The sequence below is a fragment of the Athene cunicularia genome (assembly GCF_003259725.1).
Source record: "Athene cunicularia isolate RWA chromosome 17 unlocalized genomic scaffold, athCun1 chr17_part1, whole genome shotgun sequence".
NCBI lineage: Eukaryota > Metazoa > Chordata > Aves > Strigiformes > Strigidae > Athene > Athene cunicularia.
In genome coordinates, this window is record NW_020799122.1 from 5,616,788 (window position 1) to 5,637,192 (window position 20,405).

At 52.4% G+C, this 20,405-nt stretch overlaps 2 protein-coding genes across 2 annotated transcripts in view; both read right to left on the minus strand.

Annotated features, from left to right (window-relative positions):
* Window positions 1-5,829: 5,829 nt before the first annotated feature.
* On the minus strand, window positions 5,830-10,367 carry EXOSC2 (exosome component 2). Its single transcript, XM_026860574.1, has 9 exons — window positions 10,209-10,367; window positions 10,025-10,126; window positions 9,830-9,875; window positions 9,482-9,571; window positions 9,094-9,159; window positions 8,860-8,928; window positions 7,827-8,003; window positions 7,523-7,651; window positions 5,830-6,635 (listed from the first exon to the last, which is right to left on the minus strand). The coding sequence occupies exons 1-9, from the start codon at window positions 10,331-10,333 to the stop codon at window positions 6,555-6,557; spliced, it is 885 nt and encodes a 294-aa protein (XP_026716375.1). The 5' UTR covers window positions 10,334-10,367; the 3' UTR covers window positions 5,830-6,554.
* Window positions 10,368-11,063: 696 nt separating this feature from the next.
* The window catches only part of PRDM12 (PR/SET domain 12), an 11,063-nt gene continuing 1,721 nt past the window's right edge, over window positions 11,064-20,405 (minus strand). The window contains exons 2-5 of the mRNA XM_026860666.1: window positions 19,528-19,718; window positions 18,374-18,529; window positions 14,112-14,223; window positions 11,064-13,134 (exon numbers count right to left, since the gene is read on the minus strand). Coding sequence (XP_026716467.1) covers window positions 12,752-13,134; window positions 14,112-14,223; window positions 18,374-18,529; window positions 19,528-19,718 — 842 coding nt within the window. The 3' untranslated portion in view covers window positions 11,064-12,751. The remainder of the gene's footprint in view (window positions 13,135-14,111; window positions 14,224-18,373; window positions 18,530-19,527; window positions 19,719-20,405) is intronic.

Here is a 20,405-nt window from a genome sequence, read left to right on the forward strand (position 1 = left end):
AAGCCCCTCAGGAGGCGGCGGGGAAAAACCTCTGAGGGGAATGAGGGGCGGGGGGGCCGTGAGGAGAATGGGGGTGAAGGAGAGGGTGAGGGGAGCCATGAGGAGGAATCCCGTGAGGGGAATGAGTAGGACGGGCGAACGGGGGACACGAAGGCCTCTCTAGGGTGAAGCCATGAGGGAAAGGGGGGTGCTGTGAAGGGGTCTGAGGGGAAGAAGGTGGACGGAAGGGGCAGGAGGGGGAAGATGAGGGAGACCAAAGGGGAGGGGGACAAAGGGGAAGATGGTGGAAATGACAGGCAGAAGAGGGATTTGCTAGGATAACACTGCTAGCAAACGCTAGCTAAGGACCCAGAAAGCTCATGCCAAATCCCTTACCCCTTTGCAAGGGCCACCCAAGTTGTTTTCCCCTAGCTCTGACCATGAGAGCCAGCTGGAGACCCCTCCTGTGCACGGGGCTCAAGGCCCCTGGGCAGCTCTGGACCCTGGATTTCTTGCAGACAGGGACAGGGAAGAAGAGATCCTCACTGCGTCAGCTGCCGGCACAACCATCAGCTTTTCCCCAGCCACGGGTCACTCGGATTCCCCTTCCTTGTTAATGCTGTCAGAGCGTATGCCAAACCTGATACCAAGAACAGCCAGAGAGGCCAGCGGAAGGTGACAACAAAACATATTTTTTTTAATGTACTTTCATGCACCATTTGGTACAAAGATAAAGTTTAAGCCCCAGATTCTTCAGCCTGCACTGTGGTGCCCTTCAATGTGCAGCACGGGTGTACCCTGAGCTAAAGAGCAGGGACAGTGACGCTGAAGATATTTAGTTTCTCGTACCTTCTCCCCTTCACCTTGGGAATAGAAGAGGCTTGAAGCAGCAGCTTGAGGTCAGGGTGTTCTGGTCAAAGGTCCGTGGTTGCTCCCACTTGACAACGGGAGAACACACAAATGCAATTTTGTGCAGTAGACTCCTGCTCAGGGTAACCATCTGGACACAGAGCGGCTTGTTTGTACTGATTCCTCCCTTGTGACAAATCCAAACACACTCCATGTCTCCTACGCCATATTCAAGGTCCCTGGCAGACGTGTATTTTTCATCTTCGAACAATAGCATCTGAAATGTAGCACCTGATAGGGCCCTAAGGGATCCTCCACCTCTGCTGTGCCAGCCTGCTCCTACATCACAAACTCAGCCAGGAGAGTGATCCCAAACCACATCTACTGCCTTTCTCCATCAGTGACTCAAATTGCAGGTACCGAGGCTATTTGTGCTACACACGCAGGAGAAGGAAATTCTGGTACGTTATGCTGTGACAAATCCAGGGTCACACATCTCTTGGAACTCCACAGAATTTTTCCAGGTTAATCTCAGTAATGGAGATCAGCTTCTCACTGCAGTGATCTAACCCCACACTCAGCTCCCATGGATTGAAGGAAACTGAGGGTCTGTCAACACAGGCCAAGCAGCCTGAGAGCAATCTGTTACAAAAAAAAGCAATACCAACCTTCCTTTACTGAAAAAGTTATTCCCTTCTAGGTCTGACTGGAGCATCCTGGATAATCTCTCCTACTGCAGCAGGACTGAAACAGAGTGAACTCCAGAAGGTCCCTGATACTCAGATGACCTTAACCAAATAATGCAAATGTAATTGCAAATAAGTAGGACTTTTGTTCAGGACAGTACAAACTGTACATACACTTCTCCCTGCCTCACATCTATGCAGATGAACTTAATTAGTTTTTATTTAACAGACTACGTGAATTTATCATTCAGGCCAACAGTCAGCTGTTTCTCCTGATGCTTTGCAATCACAGGCAGCAAAGTGGGGCAGGTTCTTTGCTGGCAGTCCCCAACCTCTAACCACTCAGCTGTTGCTCCAAAAGCATTTCCCATTTCCCAAAGCAGTGCTGGAGTTAACCTGGGGCTATACACAGGCAGATGGGCCAGCTGGTCCCTCCCAAATACCATAGCAAGGTATCTGCCCTCTTTTCCTTCCTGAAGGTATTATATTTTCTGCCTCCTACCCTGCTGCCAGTTTTTATGAACCTGATTGTGAACATGTCAACAAACGAAGTTGCCCAGGGAGTTCAGAAATTATTAGAGAAGACAGAGAGATTGTGTAAATGCAGAATAAATTTTAAAATCTACAGACTCCTTCTTTCAATCAAGCTTTAAATATGGCCTGTGTACATCCCATATATTTCATAAAAGAAATTTCAGTACTTTTTCTGGTTACCTTCAATCAAGTGTGGGTTGTTACGCCCACAGCTGCAATGATGTTTCCTCCATAACAGTGTCTTAAACCTTCAACATCTTTACCAAATAATAAACCCTAGCACATTAATTAATAGTCCTCAGGAACATGAGACAACTATTTCAAGACTGCCTATAATCTCAGTGGGGTGTCAGTATCTTCTAGGGTCTGATCAAAGCTTTGTATTTATACCATTCACCTCAACTGAATGGCAAAACTGCACGCGAATGATACAGAAGTAACATAATAAGCAGCAGTAATTGGATTAATAACCCATTAGCACAAATTTAAAATCCCAATGGTTATTGCTGGGAATAAAGGGAGGGGCTGCCATTCTTCATGTTAGAACATGAATCAAACACTGCTACCAAGAAACAGGAAAATTATTTCTACAGATGAGTGATTTTGTGTTCTCGTTTCTGCAGGCAGCACTCACCAGTGAGGGAACTGCTTACTAGCTCCACTTCCAAGCACATCTGTGCCATGTATTAATCCTGGAGTAAGCAGCACAGGCAGGTGCTACATCTGGTTTACAAACAGGCTCCACACCCTCAGACACTGGTGACCAAAGAAAGCAGGTTGCTCAAGGAGGTTTTAATGCCTTCATGGGTATTTTAGTTCCCCATATAAAAATTAACACTTACTAGGTTTTTCCCACCCCACTTTCAATGATGGTTTTCTTAAACTAGAGAAGTTATAGTTTCTTCCTTTTCACCCTTCCTGCTTAGAAGTTGCCTAGCAAAATCCCACAGACTATTTCAAGAATTCAAGAGAGCAAAATCCCACAGACTATTTCAAGAATTCAAGAGGACACTGCTTTTGCTGGAGTCCTCCTTTACATCTCAAGCACATCCCATTTCAAAGGCATTTTTTAGATAGCCTGCCCATACTCTTATGCAGACCTGCCTATGGAAAAAGGGGCCCCAGCACCCCCACCCGTCTGAGATGCCAGAGCCTCACCCAGTCCCCATCTGACTCCTCACTCATTTCTGCCAGCCTCTGGGGAGAAGTCGTTTGCTAGATTGTGGGTCATGAACTCGAAGCCTCTCCATATGGAAACTGTCAGCCCCAGCAGCACATCCAGTTGCCTTCGAGATGGACAAGCACTGGTGGCCCTCAACATTCACCAAGGGAGCAAAAAGTCACCAAGAATACAGCCAAATCAACAGTAAACGGCAGCTGGCCTGGTACCTTGCTTAGACACTTTTGAAACTGCTCAGGAGGTTTCTCCCTCCCCACGCAAGTTTGTCACTCTCATCTCTTGTTACCTGCTCGCTTGTAAAGCTGTGCTTGATGGGGCTACAGGAGCTGCCAGCAATGCCCTCGCTGAAGCCGTTACAGAATTTAGGCTGGGCTTGGCAAAGCATTGGCTGAATTCACAAAGAACAGCAATGACCCCTCGTGGCCAGGGAGGAAAATACCGGGAACTTCAGCTGCCCCCACACATCAGAAAAGATCCATAACCAAACCTTACCAGCTGCTGCTATTGTTCTCAGGCTTAAAAAGAAAAGTGCCAGGTATTCGGGAGCACAGGAACTGGATGAATCACATACTCTCCCCCATTTAATACACCTCCAAGGCCAAAGTATCTGGAATGCTGCAGCAAGAAGGAGGAATCTGAAAGCTCAGAGCTGAAGCAGTCCAGATCTTGAGCTCACTGTGTTTCAGGTTGTATACTCATCTACTGAGCACAAAAATAACCAAAAAATGTTCACAATGGGGACAGAGGGAAAAGCCTGGAAATAGACCACAGTTTCAAGGACTGCTATGTAGAGGGGAAAAAAACAAGGGGGAAACAAACCAACCAAAAAAAAAAAAAAAAGAGATAGGAAAAGAAAAAAATGTAGTAGCAGTACCACAGCCTGCTGCAGTGACACCAGCACCCTTTTCCCAGGATCTTGTGTAATGAGAACCTGGTGCTGCCTCACCTTGCAGGTCTGACAGCTCCTGCTTGGTACCCATGAGCACGATCCAACTCTAAATTAAGTACCTCCAGAGCATGCTTCTTTAGCATGTCTGTCACATTACCAACAGAGCCTCATAACCCCACCAAGCCCTTTCTGACCTGTTAGGTACCTGCAGAGAGGTTGCCTGAGGACAGAGAAGCATTTTGCATTCGTGTAGCAGTTCAGCAGAACCATTTCCAGATATCACATCTCTCTAGGTGGTAGTGAAGTACAGGCTCTTCACGCCTTTGCCCTTTAACTGACACAGAGTTGTTTAAATTGAAGTGGCAGAGATGCAAAGAGATCTACTGGATTAACTACAGACCTCTCCATCAGCTTTTAAAAAAGCTTTAAAAAAAAGGGAACACCAGATAATTTATCTCATTGCCTGTATATCCCCAATCTGCTTATACCTAGAAGCCTCACAGCAGAAATCCCTCAATGTCCCCATATGGTAATAAGATAAAACAGTTTCTAAACTACAGCAATTTGGCAGGGGAAAAAAATGAAATACTTTTCTAATTAAAAGATACAGCCTGCTAAAGCTTTTAGCCTTTTTGCACAGTTCCTGCCCATGCAGATGTGGATAATGCTGCTCCCAGCCTCATGCACACACCTGAAAGTGTCACCATCAGGCTTTAGTTTTCAAATTTCCCGTCACCTTGAGGATGTGATTGTTGCTACACTTATTAGGGAACCCTCATAAAACTCAAAAATAACAATTCCCAGGTCTTGTGTGGAGCATTCCACCGATATCCCCAAGAAGTACTATTTTACAGAAGCAGCACGGGCATAAGTCTGAGATGTGCAGCAGCAGAACGGATTACCCGTGTCCTTGCTTGTCCTTAGCCACTGAGCTCCATAATGCTCTAGTATTTAGGTAGCAGCACTGGTGGCAGCCATCCAGCCTTTGCTATTTGGCAGGGCAAGGAGGCAGAGGAAGGTAAATACCACTAACACGATCCGAAGCTGCCACCTAGTGCTTCCTCTGGGCAGCAGGCAGAGCAGCCTGCACTAGGTAAGAAGCAACAAACGGCATTTCTAGTTCCCAGGAAAAGATTGAGCAAAAAATTTTTCTCTTTGCCAGAGGCAAACATGAGAATTTGCAACACTAGAATTAGATTCAGGGCCAATTAGGACAGGGATTTTTCTTTTTCATCGTTTTTAAGAATTACAATTCTGTGGTGCAAGCAGCCCTAATACAATATACATGCACAATACATATATAATACAAATGTTATATATTGACTGCCAACATCTGGCTCAGCATGCCCATCTCTAACCACTGGCCTGAGGATCTTCACCAGTATCATACTGGGCTCCCTGTCACCACCCAAACACAGCTGCTGCACGACTCACCTCTTCATGGGGTCCCACAGGGAAGGAGCATTGAGAGCACCACTGTGAGCGACACCAGGCAATCTGCTGGCAGAGGAACTCTGCACGGAAGTTACACTGAAGAAGGTCAAGTCCTGCTTGAATGGGATGAGGAGCAACAGCTCAAAAGATGGTAACAGGATGTTGCAACGACTCTGAGTGTCCTGGTGCACAGAAACTTGAGCCAAGCACAGCTCTCAAGCTATACCCAACTCATTCTGGGGAAAGACAAGTTAATACACACACTCCTGAATGATCCATCTGTTTCAAAAAGTTTATTGAAATGTAAAATAATAGAAAACAATACCAGAGCCTCCTCAGAGCAGCTCCCCACATCAAGCATAAAAAATAGAGACCAGCAGGATGCACACAGACTGAGAAGGCACTGCTTACCCATGGCTCCTGGCTCACATGAACAGCCACACCATGCCACATCCAATCTCATACCTTTGAGACACAGAAGCCATGAACAGCCAGACCCAAAATATGGTTAGCAAGGGTGTGGATACTTCTGTCCTTTAAGACTTGTACCTGTGATCTGCAGTCTTAAAGAAAAAACCAAGAGCTCTCAGAGGACTGACTGGCAGATCTATATCACAGTAAAGGAAAATCAAAACCATTTAGAAAGCCTTTTGTGAGAGAAACATCACGAAACACACCTCTTCCTCTCTTATCATTCTGCACAAAGTTAGGGGCACTAACAGCAGCAAGTACTATGAGATATGTCCCAGTTGCATCTGCATCTTCATAAAGGTCAAATATCAATTTTTCAGGCTGCTGCACTAAAAGGCTATTGTACTTAAGTACTATTTAGTACTATTGTACTAAAAAGGCTCAGGAGGTATCCTAGGAGTTAAAATGAGGAATTTTGGTGGTTACTGAAGTGTGGAATGAATGTTGGGGACTAGAACACTGAAAATAAATAATACTGAGAATCAAAAGCTGCCATGCTGGGACTTCAAATGACTGCTTCTGACCATGTGCCCTATCCCTCCAGATCCAGCAACCTCTGTCGGGTTTCCAGAACGATCTCCTCCATCACCTCTGGTTTGAGAATGTCCTTGATCTGGAGTGGAAAGAAGAGTAACACTGGCGACAAAAAGCAACTACTACTATCACACACTCTGTGGGAACAAGGGTCCCTGGCACAGAGCAATAAGCAGCAAGTGAGTTTAGAAGGTTGTGGTCAAACAAGAAAATCATGACAGACAGTCCAAGGCAAAGTCAGTTCTGCCAGAGTTTGCAATTCTTACACAGAGACCATAAGAAATCAAAAGAGATGCTACCAACAACTCCTAATCTCTCCTGAAAGACACACACCAGTATTTGGGAAGGGGAGAGATGACACACAGAAGTATAGTTCAAAAAGAACATCCCATCTAGCTGAGTAGGCTGCCACTGTGAATGAAAGAGAAGACAATTCAGATCTTACCCATTTATAAGAAGAGAATTGCTAGTGATTGTGCTGGCAGAAATGACAGAAAAAAGCTATACAGCAAGAGGTCAAATTGAGAGAGCCTTCCAGCAGTGCAGGATGTGGATACAAACAGAAGAACAGTCTCTGTACAATACGTGACACTTGCTTTTTCATCATTTGTTCTTAAAGTGCACCATACCCTCACACAACCCCAAATTTAACAGTTTTCAGAAGGATCACTGAGAGTCCGTAATCCTAGCAAGGGATACATCTCTATCAAAGAATGGAACTACTTCTCTACAGGAACAGTTGGATTTTGCCAGAGGCAGAACCCTTCAAACTATCCCTGAAAACACGCAACTCAGTTTATATTATGCAGGAGGGAGGAAGTTCATATTGTCACTTAACTACAGGATGCTTTGGAAAGCCAAAAGGAAGCCCTACCACTGAACTTACTGACCTCAGCAGCAACTGATGCGGCCTTTCCATTCCCTCCCCACAGCGTCCAATAGAGTAAACACTACTGGTTCCCGTACCTGATGAGGAAGGGATGCTTCATAGCAATATAGGATGCTGGTGTCAAAGAGCATCAAATTCTGAGTAACCAGAGCCACAATGCAGTTTCGGAGCCGTGAGATCACCTCCCGGTCAGACAAGGGAACCGGCTGAGGAAGGACAGGGGAAAAGAGATGAATACACAGGGAAATAATGCAAGCCTACTGTAAAATAGATTTGCCCTGAACCTAATACCAAATCTTGAAAGTCTCAGGTTATTCATGTCCTCTATGTTAGACTAACAAAACACTGTTGGTCGAAGGTTCATCTTGCCTGACCCCTCACCTCCAAGTTGGTGGTGAAGCCCCCAGCCTCTTCATCTTTCTGCTCTGGAGTTGGGTAGATCCAGATGAAACCGTTGTTGCCAAGGATCACAGATGCACCACAGGGCAAGTCATGGAAGTGAGTTTTCTGGCGTTTGACAAAGGAGGGCGAGACCTGAACGAGCACACCTTGGCCAAGCTGAAGAGGAGACCACGAGACTCAGCACGAGACAGGAGCCACCGTATATAACATCAAGGCACCGACATACGCTCTGCTCCTGGTCTAGGAACCAGTCAATTTTTTTAACACCTCTTCCTGTGAAACAGTGAATATAAAACCTGCCTGCCTCTGGGAGTGCTGGGAGGATTAGCTAATGCCTCTGCAGTCCTTTGAAGATGAAGAATACTCTAAGTGCTTAGCACAAATGTTAATAATATCTTGATCGTAACTACACATAACCATCCCTGCAGAAAAATGAGGGTCGAGAGGCCCAATTTAGCAGAACACTTTCCCTCTTAATCCAATCCCTGTCCTTCACCCTTTGTGCAATAAGCACACTTTGCTTTCATCTTTTAAGTGCTAATACCCTTGGTCTGGTAATCCCAAACTGCAGCCTACGCTCCAGTGGCCCCTTGGCTTATTGCAAAGCACAAAACCAGAGATAAAGGCCAATGGCATAAAGCCCAAAATAGAGCCCTGGAGAGAGAAACAAGTCACAGGGGTGACGGCCGGCAGAAGAGGTGTGATGCATTTGAGCCCGATTTTTCTCCCCAGGGTTTAATTTGCAAGCGGCTAGTGGGGGAAACAGGACTTGCAGGCTGTAACTGTGGACAGGGAGAGCAGCAGCTCAAAGGCAACTCAAGGGCATTCCCTCTGCTCTGGGGTAACCCTGTTCAGTGCTCCCACGTAAGGAGCTGAGATTCTTCCTACCCTGCAGGAATGGGTTATAACAACATCCTGCTCTACTCCAGATCTTAAAAATCCTTCTAAAAGGCCTTATACAAGTCAGCTGGAGCAGAATCAGGCCAAGACCATGTGCTTTTTAATAACTTACCTTCCCGTATTTCAGACTCCGGGTGTGCAGTGACACAGCCCCATCAGAAAATACAGACTGAACCTCTGCCTGTCAGTGCCACTTAAGGAAACAAGGTCCCCAATGCTGCCCGGTGCCACAAGCCACTGGCTGCCGCCGGCAGAGAGCTCCCGCCACCAGCCAGGCTAGCCAAGCTCCAGCTGTTCTCCCCGTGCCCCTTGGCTCTTCTCTCCAAGTGCAGCAGTGGAAGGATACACTGATGAGGTCCCCTTCCTGCAGATAGTCTCTCATCGCAAGCTCATCTTCTGCTGATCTCCTTCTCTGAAACACACAAGGCAAGAAAAGCGACATGGAGCTCAGAATGAGACAACATCTGTTAATACCTACACCGCAGGAGGATGTTAGGCTGCCGTGCAGAACACAGTCTGGTCACTAAAGAAAAAACTCACAGACTAGCACATCTTTAGGTCACTAATGTGTTTACGGCCAAATAACACTGAGACGGATAGCAGAGCACTACAGGCTCACTCACAAAACCCAACACTACCCTCGTGCTAACCGGGGAGGGCTCCAGAGCTTCCCAGTGCCTCAGTTTCTGCTGTAGAAGCAGAAGACAGCAGGGCTCTGCATCAGCTACACTCACCAGCTCCCCACCAGGTAAATTCATAGATGATAGCAACAAGACTGAATCGAGCCTGGAATTTGTTTCCACTTTCCATCGCTTCTGCTGAACCTGAAGAAGAAAAATAATCTGTTGATATCCGCTCAGAAATGGAGCAGCAGCTCTTCAGCAGAGCGGGAGGTCCTGCAACCAGCCAAGCACACAGGAGGAAACAGCTCTGGACCACTTCCAGCCTCATCTTGTTTAAACCCTCCGCGCCGACAGTGCCTCTGTGCAGGAACGCTGACGGGAAGGTCAGAGACACTCCAGAGTGGCCCATGGCACGTTCACCCCCCTCCTCCACGGCGCGTCACGAAACCCCAACTTTACCTCCGTGATCCTCCCGACCACGATATCACCGACTTCGCCGTTGTACCTGGGAGCGGGACAGAGAAATCAGCACAGAGAAAGCGGCCCGTCAAACACCTCATCCTCCCCAGAAGAAGACCCAGCCGGCGGCCAGCCCCCGCGTGGCACAGACAGCGGGCTTCACACCCCCTGCGCGGAGGAGGCGGCCATACTCACCTGGTCTTCAGCGCTCTGACACACACCAGCTTGTTCACCCTCTCCACGGCGCCGGCCACCGAGGCGATGAGCTTCTCCTCCTCCACGTAGGTGCCATGGCCCCTGCGGAGAGAGCGGGGCCGCCTGAGGAGAGCCCGAGGCCGGCCGGCCAGCCCACACCGCTCCCCTCCGCCGCTGCCCCTACCTCATGTAGCCCGTGTCCGTGGTGATCGTGTCCCCCGGCGCAACCAGGTGCTTCTCACCGCCCCGGGGCGCGCTCGGCTCCACCGCCTTGCGAGCCACCGGCAGCCGCATGCTGATCGCCGCCATCTTGAGTGCGGGCGGCGCGGCGCCCGCGACCCCGTCCGCAAGCGCCTTCCGCCCGCCATGTTAGCTGCTGGCGGGAAGGCGCCTGAGGGTCGGGCGCCGCCATCTTAAGTGAGGGCGGCGGTGAGGTTTCTGCGTAGCCATTTTGGTTCCTGGCAGTAAAGGCACTCGTGGGCTTCGCTGCTGACTCGGAGGGAGGGAGGGGCCATGTTTAGTGAGGACAGGGTCCCTCCCTCGGGCGGGCTGTGGGGCTGAGCGGGAAATGCCGCCCCACAGCCGGGGCCAGCTCCCTGCGAGCCCGCCCTGCTGCACCAGGGGGACACCAGGCCCACGGGGCCCTCTCCCTGCCTCCCCACCACCGCACCTTGGGGGACACCCCCAGCTGAAGGGCAGCACTGCGGGCAAAGGGTGCGCTTGCCCTGGAGGGAGGCAGCACCCCCAGTTTCTGGGGGTGCCCGCGCGCCTGGGTGTACACACAAATTGCTCCTGCCACGTTCGGAAGATAACCCTCATCCTCTTCCGAGGTGAAGGCAGGGTCCTGGAGCTGCGCCCGGCCCTGCCAGCGAAGCCGAGCGGCCTCTCCTCCTGCATTAGGTGGGCCAGGGGATTCCCCCCAGCATACACCAGGCCAGCGCTTAGGCTTGGCTTAAACATCTCCTGAGGGATGAGGAATTTACCCCTGCCCCTGGCAAAGCGGTTCCAACAATAAATAATATGTTTGTGTGGAAGTTTTATTCATTTAATTCAAACAGCAGAGTTGCTGAGAAAATACCAAGGCAAAAGAAGCCAGCGCTAACCTCCAGCAAATGCTTTGCTGCCACCAGACCAAAATCAAACGTTGTTCTTTCAAGCAAGACTTGTACCTGTAGCCCATCACAGCTGAAATATAACCATTATTTCATGGAATATATCAAAGGATATCAACAGCTGTTGCTTCAAATGGAGACTGTACATGAGACATGGGAGGTACCAGGCCAAATAACACTACCTGCTCCTGCACTCACCCCTTCTCTTGCAGGGCTGCGGAGGCACTTTTTTTTCCCCAAAGCTGATCTTTCCTCTTCCCAGCTGCACTATTTGGTCCAACAGACAATGCTGCATCTCCCTAGTCACCTATTATTGTGTTAGCTAAAACCTTCACTCATCCCGCCACTGCATCCTTCCTCCGGCAAATAACAAAACTCTCCATACTATCCATCTTCTAAATGATAAATGTTCCAAGTAATTTTTATTTAGAATACAAGAGAGAGATACAAATGTATTTACACTGTGTACATATACAATCAAATAATATATAATATCAAAGTTTTGTAAATAATGTTTACATAAATATTTACAAAGTTAAAGTGACAGGTTGGTTGGTTTTTTTTTTTTCTGGAAGTAAAACACAGTTTGTGAGAACTTTATACATCTTAGACTTATAATTAATATTAGAATACCTTCTTTTAAGCTTTATGATACACAGCCCTCCTCTCGCGTGTGGCAGGACTCCAGAGGGCGCTTAGAGTTGTCCTTGGGGACAGAGCTGGCCCAGGGACCGGTTTTCTCTGTCCCCAGAGGGCAGTAGAACTAACAGCCGAAATGTTCCCTCCCGGCTGCGGGGAGCGATGGGGAGCGATGCTCCCGGGGCTGGAGCAGGCGCGGCCCGGCAGAGCACGGGGTCCCCCACCAAACCTGCCCATAGACGGGCATTTCCAGCGGCACGTCATGCTGGGGGTGTCCCCGTCATGCTGGGGGTGTCCCCTCTGCCCATGGCATTGCTCAGGGGTGTCGAGCAAACCCCAATACACAGCTTGGGCTGGAGAGCAGGCAAGGGGATTTGGGGAGGAGGGGAGGAAACACAACCATTTGTAAATCAGGGCTCCCGGGAAGGGAAATGTGTCACTTGGGAAGAGCCACCAGGGCCAAAGCTGCTGCTGGGGTAAACAGGCATGAACGGGGTGGCTGCAACAGGGCTGTGCCAGCCTTTCAACAGACACACATCTCCCCGGGCATGCGCTGCAGCAGAGGAGGAGGGATAAAAGCAATTTTTCTTTCCATTAAATTATCTGTAAAACCCAGGCGTGACTCATCCAGGCCCAGCTTTTAGCTGCCCCAGTCCTCCCCCAGCAAACCCACACAGGACATCCTGCTGTGACCCTTTGCTCCTTTCCCCCTGCCAACCCCAGGGACCAGCAGCCCACCCTACACCACAGCTCCCCCCGGGGTGGATCCCGCATGGTGTGCGGCTGCACCAGCAGCTTGCAGAGCTGGGGGGGGGTGGGGGGGTGGTGTCCCCTCGCTCACCCAACAGCCTGACAAACCCCACGCAAACAGCAGCGCCCCAAAAATAAACCAGCACCCAAAGCAGCCCTGCCGCTGCCCCCCAGTCCATTGCATGTCTCAGCTCCAGTCTTTGCTGTCCAAAAACCCGCCTAGGCTTCACAGCACCATGGTGGGGATGTGATGGGCCAAGGATGCGGGATGGGGCACAGGCAGGGCCGGTGAGTGAGCCTGCAGGGAAGCGTTGGGGGGCCGATGGCGGGCGCTTTTCTGGTGTGCCCGCAGCCCGGCGAGCTGGGAATAGGCACTTTGGCAAACCTGGCACTTGTAGGGACGCTCGCCGGTGTGCAAGCGGACGTGGTTGCGGAGGGTGGAGGACTGGCTGAAGCGGCGGTTGCAGAAGCGGCACACGAAGGGCTTGTCCAGGGTGTGGATGCGCATGTGGGAGCGCAGGTTGCTGCGGGAGTTGAAGCCCCGGTGGCAGATGACGCAGCGCATGCGCCCTGTCGTGCTGGCCCCCGTCTCTACTGCGTGGAAATCCTCTGGGGACGACAGGGGACGGTCAGGCGCTGCCCTCCAGGGCGGCAGCTCACCCCTGAACCCCCAAGGTGCTGACTGCCCTAAATAACCAGCCTGTGCCCCCTCGCTGGCTCCCTGCCCCCCAGGCAGAGATGCCCACTCAGGGCAGAGCAGGGTTGCAGGCTGGTACTTAGGGCTTCGGGGTAGGGCCGGAGTTGGGATTGGGCTCACCCAAATTTAGGTGTCGGGGAAAACTCAAGATGACCTATCCCCGCTATAGATGAGCACAAAAAGCATTTTTCCCCTCCCTCAGCTGGCAGCAGAGCTGGAGGGGGTGAGCACAGGAGCCCAGCCCACAGCCACACTGCTCTAGCTTCCATCTTGGGCTCTTTTTTCACAGCAGCATGCTGTCCCTATGTTGGTTCCAGCCTCTCTCCCTGCTCTGCTGGGCTCTGATGCAGCTCGCTCAGAGGAGCACGGGTGGAGAGCTCCAAGCACAGCATCCCCTAAAGCGCCCCAGAGCTCTGCTCCCTGTCCACAGAGGAGTGCCTTGGGGAACCACCAAGACAAGCAGCGAGTGAAAGCCCAGGGAGAGAAAAGCCTCTGCGATGGTGATTCAGGGAAAGATCTATTAAATGCAGAGTGGGCACATAGGCAGCTGCATCCACTCGGCGTTTCGCAGTGCGCCAGGGCTGCCTTCCTCCCCCTCGCATGCCTGTACTGCTCCTCCCTGCACAGCTGCGTTGGGCAATGGGCGCTGGCCACCACACCAGCAATAGCTGTGGGCAAACTGGCACAGAGGTGAACCCTCAGATTACTGGGGACCTGATCAAGCTCTACGGGTCTGTCTCATAGCCCCAGTGTTTGCACCCAGAGAGCTGGGGGGTCTGACACCTCCCCTGGGATGCCCCATGCCTACCCCCAGCCTCAGAGCTGGGGACAGGATGAACAGAGAACGGGAAGGGATGCTGCACCAATGGCTATTTCCAATGTTACCTACCATGTTTGTTCTTCTTCTGCTCCTCTTCCAGCCCCGGCACGCCGGGGATGCCCAGGAAGGTGTTGTGGGAGTTCCCGTACCAGACCAGCAGCTCTTGGTCTGGAGGAATCATCTAGAGAGAGAGAGAGACGGGGGTGTTGGGAGGGGTGATGAACAGCTCCTCACGCATCCTTGACTAGTTGCTTCGGACCCACCCTGGCCATACCCCATTTCTTGCAAGACCCTGCTGCCATCTGGGTCCTGCCAGCGGTCCCCAGCACCCCCCGGGTGGCACAGCACGGCCAGGCTGCAGCACTGGAGGTGATGGCACAGCTCAGCACCATCCACCACTGGCACAAACCTGCACTGGCGCGTCCCCCAGGCTGGGCCACAAACAATGTGACAGTCAAACACGCGGCTAGAGAGCACACAGACAGAGCTGGGGTCTCCAAAGTGAAGGACCCAGAGGTCCCTGCAGCTCAGGGAGATGAGGACGTGGTGGCACACAGAGAAATAAGTCATTTGTGGACGCGTGAACTGCAGCAAGGCACAAGTGGCAGGGAGCCATGATGCAGAACCCTGGCTCAGTGTCCCTACAGAGCATTTCAGCTCTGGATGGAGACATCAGCACCCTCCTGCTGTAGGGCACAGGCAGCATCTCCCACCCGACCCCACTGGGGCTGAATTTAGCACATGGAAATGCAGATGCACCAGCAAAGGGTTCGTCAGCCCCAGGATTGGAGACCTTGGGGGCTGCTATAGGACAGCGTGGCCAGGGTGTGAGATGCTGCCTACATCCCACACCAAAGCCTCGGTGCCTGCAACAGCCCAAAGAGATAAATAGGGCCAGGGGAGGGCTTTTGCACCACCCATGCTCCTATTTACCTGAAACGATAGCAATTCTCCTTCCCCTGTTGCTCCCGCTATGTTCCTGCCCTGCCAGGGCAGCCAGAGCAAGCAGCCGGGAAACGCCGTTCGAGCCTCCCCGCACAAGAAGCCGTGGCTGGGAAGTCAGATGCTCTCACAGCATTTCAGGCAGCACTAATAACAACATCACTTTATAAAAAAAATGCACAGATTTTTTTCCTTTCAGGTCGCCAGTGTTAAGAACCCAATTTAGAAACGGGAAAGTCTCCTGCTTCAGAGGACAGCTTTCCATACACAGAGTAATCCGAGAAAAGCATTATCCACATGAAACGCAGATCATAAGTTAGGTCACCCAAGCACTGAAAATGTGCCTAATTTTAAGCATCTGAAAGCAGTGGTAATTTTGTTTTCATATTTTTAAGTATCCGTCTGCGTAAAGCCCTCACTAGGGCTGCAGAGTAGGAATTGGGAGGCGGAGGAAGCCGATATCATTTTACATCCCAAATTGATGCTGTTTCTGTGTCATTTTCTCTTAACAGAAAATGAGTTAGTTTTAATACAAGCAAATAGAATAAAACATTGCCAAAAGGTTAAAACACACTGCTTGTGTGCGTGTGTTTGTGTGTGTGTGTGTGTGTGTTTAAATTGGTGCACCTGTGCCAGCAGTGGGTGAGCACTCAAGTGCATACACCCCAAAACAATTTTAAATTGCCCCCCAAGAATCTCGTGGCCTTCAGATCAAAAGCCAAAACCTGCTGTCCTCACTTTATTTTCCAACAGTGGCAACTTGGAATTGCCGAGGAAGAGGATGGAGAAAAACAAACCAGCAAGTAAGAGCAGAAACGGGCAAAACACATGAAAATATTAAAGGCAAATAGTGAAAAAGGCACCCAATAAATCTGATTTTGTGGTGGGTAGGTGAGAAGGGCATCCTCAGAGACACTGCGCTGGAGTCACAGTGCAGCAGAGGTGGGTGCAGAGTGCTGGGGAGGGGGTGCAGCAGGCACAGGGGGGCAGGAGGTGGGGGACCCCCCCCCAGCGGGTAAGGGAGGAGGGTGACGGTGCCCATGCACGGACAGGTGCTGCTGAGGGAGAGCATTGCTGGGCTCAGGCTGGTGTTGGCGCATCCTGCCCGGGGCTGAGCTGTTACAGCTGATCTGGGGCTGGTGCTGCGCTCTCAGTCCAGGATTTGTGGCAAGGGACGTGACAAGGCAGGAGCAGTGGGTAGCAAGCAGGGACCTCGCTCAGGTCCGAGATGCTGTATTTGTGTGCCCGTGACTGCGCTACGGGTTTAACGAGTGGAGAGAGAGAACCACAAAAGGAAAACCCTCTCTTGTTTTTCCTTTTCATTTTGGGTGCACAAATTCCAGTGAGTTTGAACAAGCAATCGTTTTTGGACTGCGTGTGTGTGTGCATGCCCTGCCTGCAGGTGTGTTGCATCGGTGGGAACGGGGAGCCCATGGAAGATGCAGATCCTTGACCTGTCATGCCCAGTTGTGTCCCAGCTCCTCGCACCCTCCACGCTTCCCTTCCTCACACTCTCACACGAAAGCCCCAGACGCTTCTCCCCCTCCTGGACAGAGGGACCCCCGCCGACCTGGCAGCAGCGGGAGCAGGAGCTCTGCCAGGCGCCTGCCATGCCCGGGGAACACGCTGCAGCGCAACAGCAGGCACCCCTCATCCCTACTTTCACCTCCCTGTCTGAACCTCAGGGTTCAGAGCTCTCAACATTTCAACCTTGCTGCTTGTGCCAGGAGAATTATGCTCATCCTGCTCTGGCACTCGCTGCTTCAGCCCCGGGGAGCAAGCCTGCAGATCGACTGTGACTGTACAGGGCTTCTACATGCACCTCCCCAAATCTCAGCTCACCTGCCCCACCATCCATGCATGCACAAGGTGCAAGAAGCGTGGCTGTATTCCTAATTACACCACGGCAACCTGGAACTATTTTACTTCTCTGCGTAATTTAAGAACAGTAATAAAAAGCAATTAAGCTTCTGTCACAACAGGCACAGCTGCCCACAAGAATATCAAGTCTTAAAAGCAGGTCCAGCTGAAGCCTACAGAGGGATGTTCAGGATGGGGAGAGCAGCAGAGAAGCACTTGGGGCTCTTGCAACACTGCCCGGGGAAAGGCATCAGAGCCCCGAGAGGCACACGGGGGCCTCTCGCACCAGCAGAAAATACCTGTTCTCTCCTTACCCACCCACTCACCTTTCCCATCCCACTGCGGCAATTCCAAACCCAGCCCTGATGCTGGCTCAGGGCAGGATCGAGCCGTGGTCCTGTGCCATGGAGCGTTTGAGCATCTGCCCCTCCATAAGCCAGTGCAGGAGCCCAACTAGATCTGGGGTGCTGCCCTTGCCCACGGTACTGGTGGGCCCTTTCCCAGTAAGACCCTCTCCCAGCCACGAGCAGCGTGGGACCCCGCGGTCCTGAGCATGCGAGACTTTGGCCCCGGTGCTGGAGAGGGAGGGTCCCACAGAGCTGCTCTGGGATGAACTGGGAGATGTTCCCTCATTGACTCTAAGCTGAAGTGGCTGCACAGGGACACCTCCCTGAGCTACCACCTTCCTCCACCTGCAACAACATCGGGTTATGGGGACACTGCGGGGCTGGTCCCCACTGTCACACCGCTGGCACTGTGTGACCTGGGTGTACATGGCATCGACACCCACCTCCATCCCAGCATCTCCCACGGGGAGCTGTGGGCACCTCCAGCCTTCACCCCCCAGCACGGCAGCCTGTGCCCTGGGACATCCCTGGGACCCAGCGCCTGCCCCTGCTCCCCCACCGGGCCAGCACCCGCCAGCACATTGTACGTGAGCACGGGGATGAGCTGGGCAGGATGAGTCCCTTCCCCACAGCCCCGCTGCGGGAAGCCCGAGGCACGGCTGTACCAGCACGGCTCCCTGCCCGCCCTGCAGCTCCCCGCCCGGCTTCCGCAGCCCCGATCCTCCTCTCATGCTGTTTACAACTGGAGCTGCCTGTGACCCACCCGGGTTTCACAGAAACCCCCAAAATATCCCCTGCTACAGCAAAGCAGGTTCTTCACAAAATCCCATTTTTCAAGAGAGCATCAAAACCCCACTCCTGCCCGAAGCTCCGCCTGGGCCAGGATTGCAGCTCTTTTCATCCTTTACACCCCAAAACAAGCTTAGGCAGCACTTGTTCTCTCTCTGCTCTGCACATGCCACCCATGAGCCTGCCAAAAAGGGACAGAGAGAAGGGCCACTCCCTGCTCCCTGGGGTCTCCCTGAACCCCTTGCAATGGTCTTTCCCAGGAGATCTGGGTACCAGGGATGGCAAAGCCATCCTGTGCTCCCACAGACACCCCAAAGAACAAAGGAGGGTCAGTAGGGTGGGGGGTCCCAGCTCCCTGATCTCCTCCTGCAGCTGCCTCCCGGCCCCGCTTACCTCAATGGCCTTGTAGAAGATGCTGTTCCCGATCTGCACCACCTCCAGGTTCTGCTCCTGCTCATTCCGCGCACATTTGATGTAGGTCATCCAGCTGCGGTGGTCCTCCTGGCTGGCATCGATGAAGTACCGCACCGTGCCGTCTTCGTTGAAGACCTGGACCGGGGAGGAAGCGGTTAGTAGCGATGCTGCCCATGTTGGACCGAGCCCATCCACCTTCTGCCTCTGGGATAAAGTCCCCACCCAAGGACAAGCTCAAAGCCAGCGTGGCCTCGAGGCTGAGACCCAGGACCTGCTGCCTGCAGACGGGAGATGCCCGAACCCTTCCTGCGGGTGGTGCTGGACCGCAGCGGGGCTGAAGAAGGTTTCCCTGCTCTCGCTGGGCGGGCACAGCCAGCCCCGCCGGCCTGTGCCCACCCGGGTAACACAGCTCCCTGCCTCAGTCCCCTGTCTCGGCAGAGCCAGCCGCTCGGCCCCAAAGGGGCTTTTTAGCCTCCTGCAGCTGCCTGTGGGAGCGGGGACATCCTTGGGTGGAGGAGGAAGGTGCCTGCCAGACCCAGCCCGCAGGGGAAGATGCTTTGCAGGGTGGCAAGAAAGGTGAGGCAAGTTTCTACTAGGCATAAAATTATAATAAAAAATAATAATTAATAAAAGTACAAGTCTGACAGTGAAACAAACCGAAACCAAAAAAAAAAAAAAACCAACCCCAAAACCAAGAAAAGAGGAGAAAAACCCCCTCTACTAGCTGCGCATTAATGCATGACATCCTGGCAGCTCAGACTCCCCCAAACCCCACAGCTTCTCGGGGTTAACCACAGCGGGGCTGGGACAAAGCAAGGGACGGGGCAGAGCTGGTTTCATCCGCCGCGCAGGGTACAGGCAGCTGCCAATAGGAAGGGCAGGGCAGGGTGTGATGCTGCTGCGTGTGACACGAGCAACAGCGTTTCGGGGCTCCTCCGAGAGCTGGCTGCACCCCGAGGGCTGGAGCAGCTTTGTCCTTCCCCTGCCCCAAGGGTCTCCTAAACCCACCTGCCCTGGAGGACGCCACATCTTTGCATGAACGGGGAAACCGAGGCACGGGAGCACAGGACAAAGTCCCCGGGCCCCAACACCCCGTCCCTGCCGGGGCTGGGGGTACGGGGGGGTGTCGTTACCTCCCACATGAGGTTGTTGTTCTTGCACAGGTCCACATGCTCGGGCGAGATGACCCTGCCCGTGAAGGGTCCCATCTCGGTGCCAGCCTTGATCCAGGTCTTGGAGAAGATGCCGAGCCCTTCCCCGGGGATGGAGCTCTGGGCGATGATCACTTCCGACGGCAGCACCAGGCTCGACAGCTTCTGCACCTCTGCGGGCGGCGGGACAGGGCTCGGAAACGGGACCCGCCGCCTCCCACCCCGCCGCGGGGGGCAGCGGGGAGCCCTTCCCCGGCCCCAGCCCAAAAGCCCGGGGCTGAGCCTTTTTAAACGCCCAACCGGGCTCCTACAAAGCGGTACAAGGTTCCCCCCGGGGCATTGAGGAGGTACCTGGGAAAAGCAGCCCGGGCTGGGCGAGGGAGCGGGACTGAGAAAAGGGGTTAAATGGTGTCTATTTCGGCCCATCCAGCAATTTGTCATGCTGTTAAAGTGATCTGCATTCATTAAGCTCAACTAGAAAGAAATTGCTAATTCTAAATTCATTAGTCCTTTAGGAATGCTGTAGCGGTACATTGTGCCTGAATGGCGCAAGGGCTTGTTTAAAAGGGCCCAGGAATTCCTCTTACAAAATGGGGAGATGAGATGGTTGACATATCGTGAATGGAAATGGAATTAGCCTTCATGGTAAATTAAGAGAGGAACAGAAATCCGAGAGGGGGAAAAGGGAGCCGGGACGCCCCGGCGATGCCGGGGCGAGAGAAAAGATATTGTCCCGGGCGGCTGAATGCGGGGCGGCCCCGGCCCCCCCCGGCCCCCTCCCCAGCCCGCGGTTTAAGTGGGAACTTTCTCAGGTCAAGCCCAAGTTAACCAAATGAATTTAAAGCCCTTCTTCCCCAGTC

What these genes read in the sequence shown, in the direction of transcription:
- EXOSC2 (XM_026860574.1), bottom strand. Translation starts at nt 10,333, where the DNA reads ATGGCGGCGATCAGCATGCGGCTGCCGGTGGCTCGCAAGGCGGTGGAG. An exon ending in ACGGACACGGGCTACATGAG is followed by an intron (nt 10,127 to 10,208) that starts GTAGGGGCAGCG and finishes CTCTCTCCGCAG; the next exon opens with GGGCCATGGCACCTACGTGG. An exon ending in GTCAGAGCGCTGAAGACCAG is followed by an intron (nt 9,876 to 10,024) that starts GTGAGTATGGCC and finishes TCCCGCTCCCAG; the next exon opens with GTACAACGGCGAAGTCGGTG.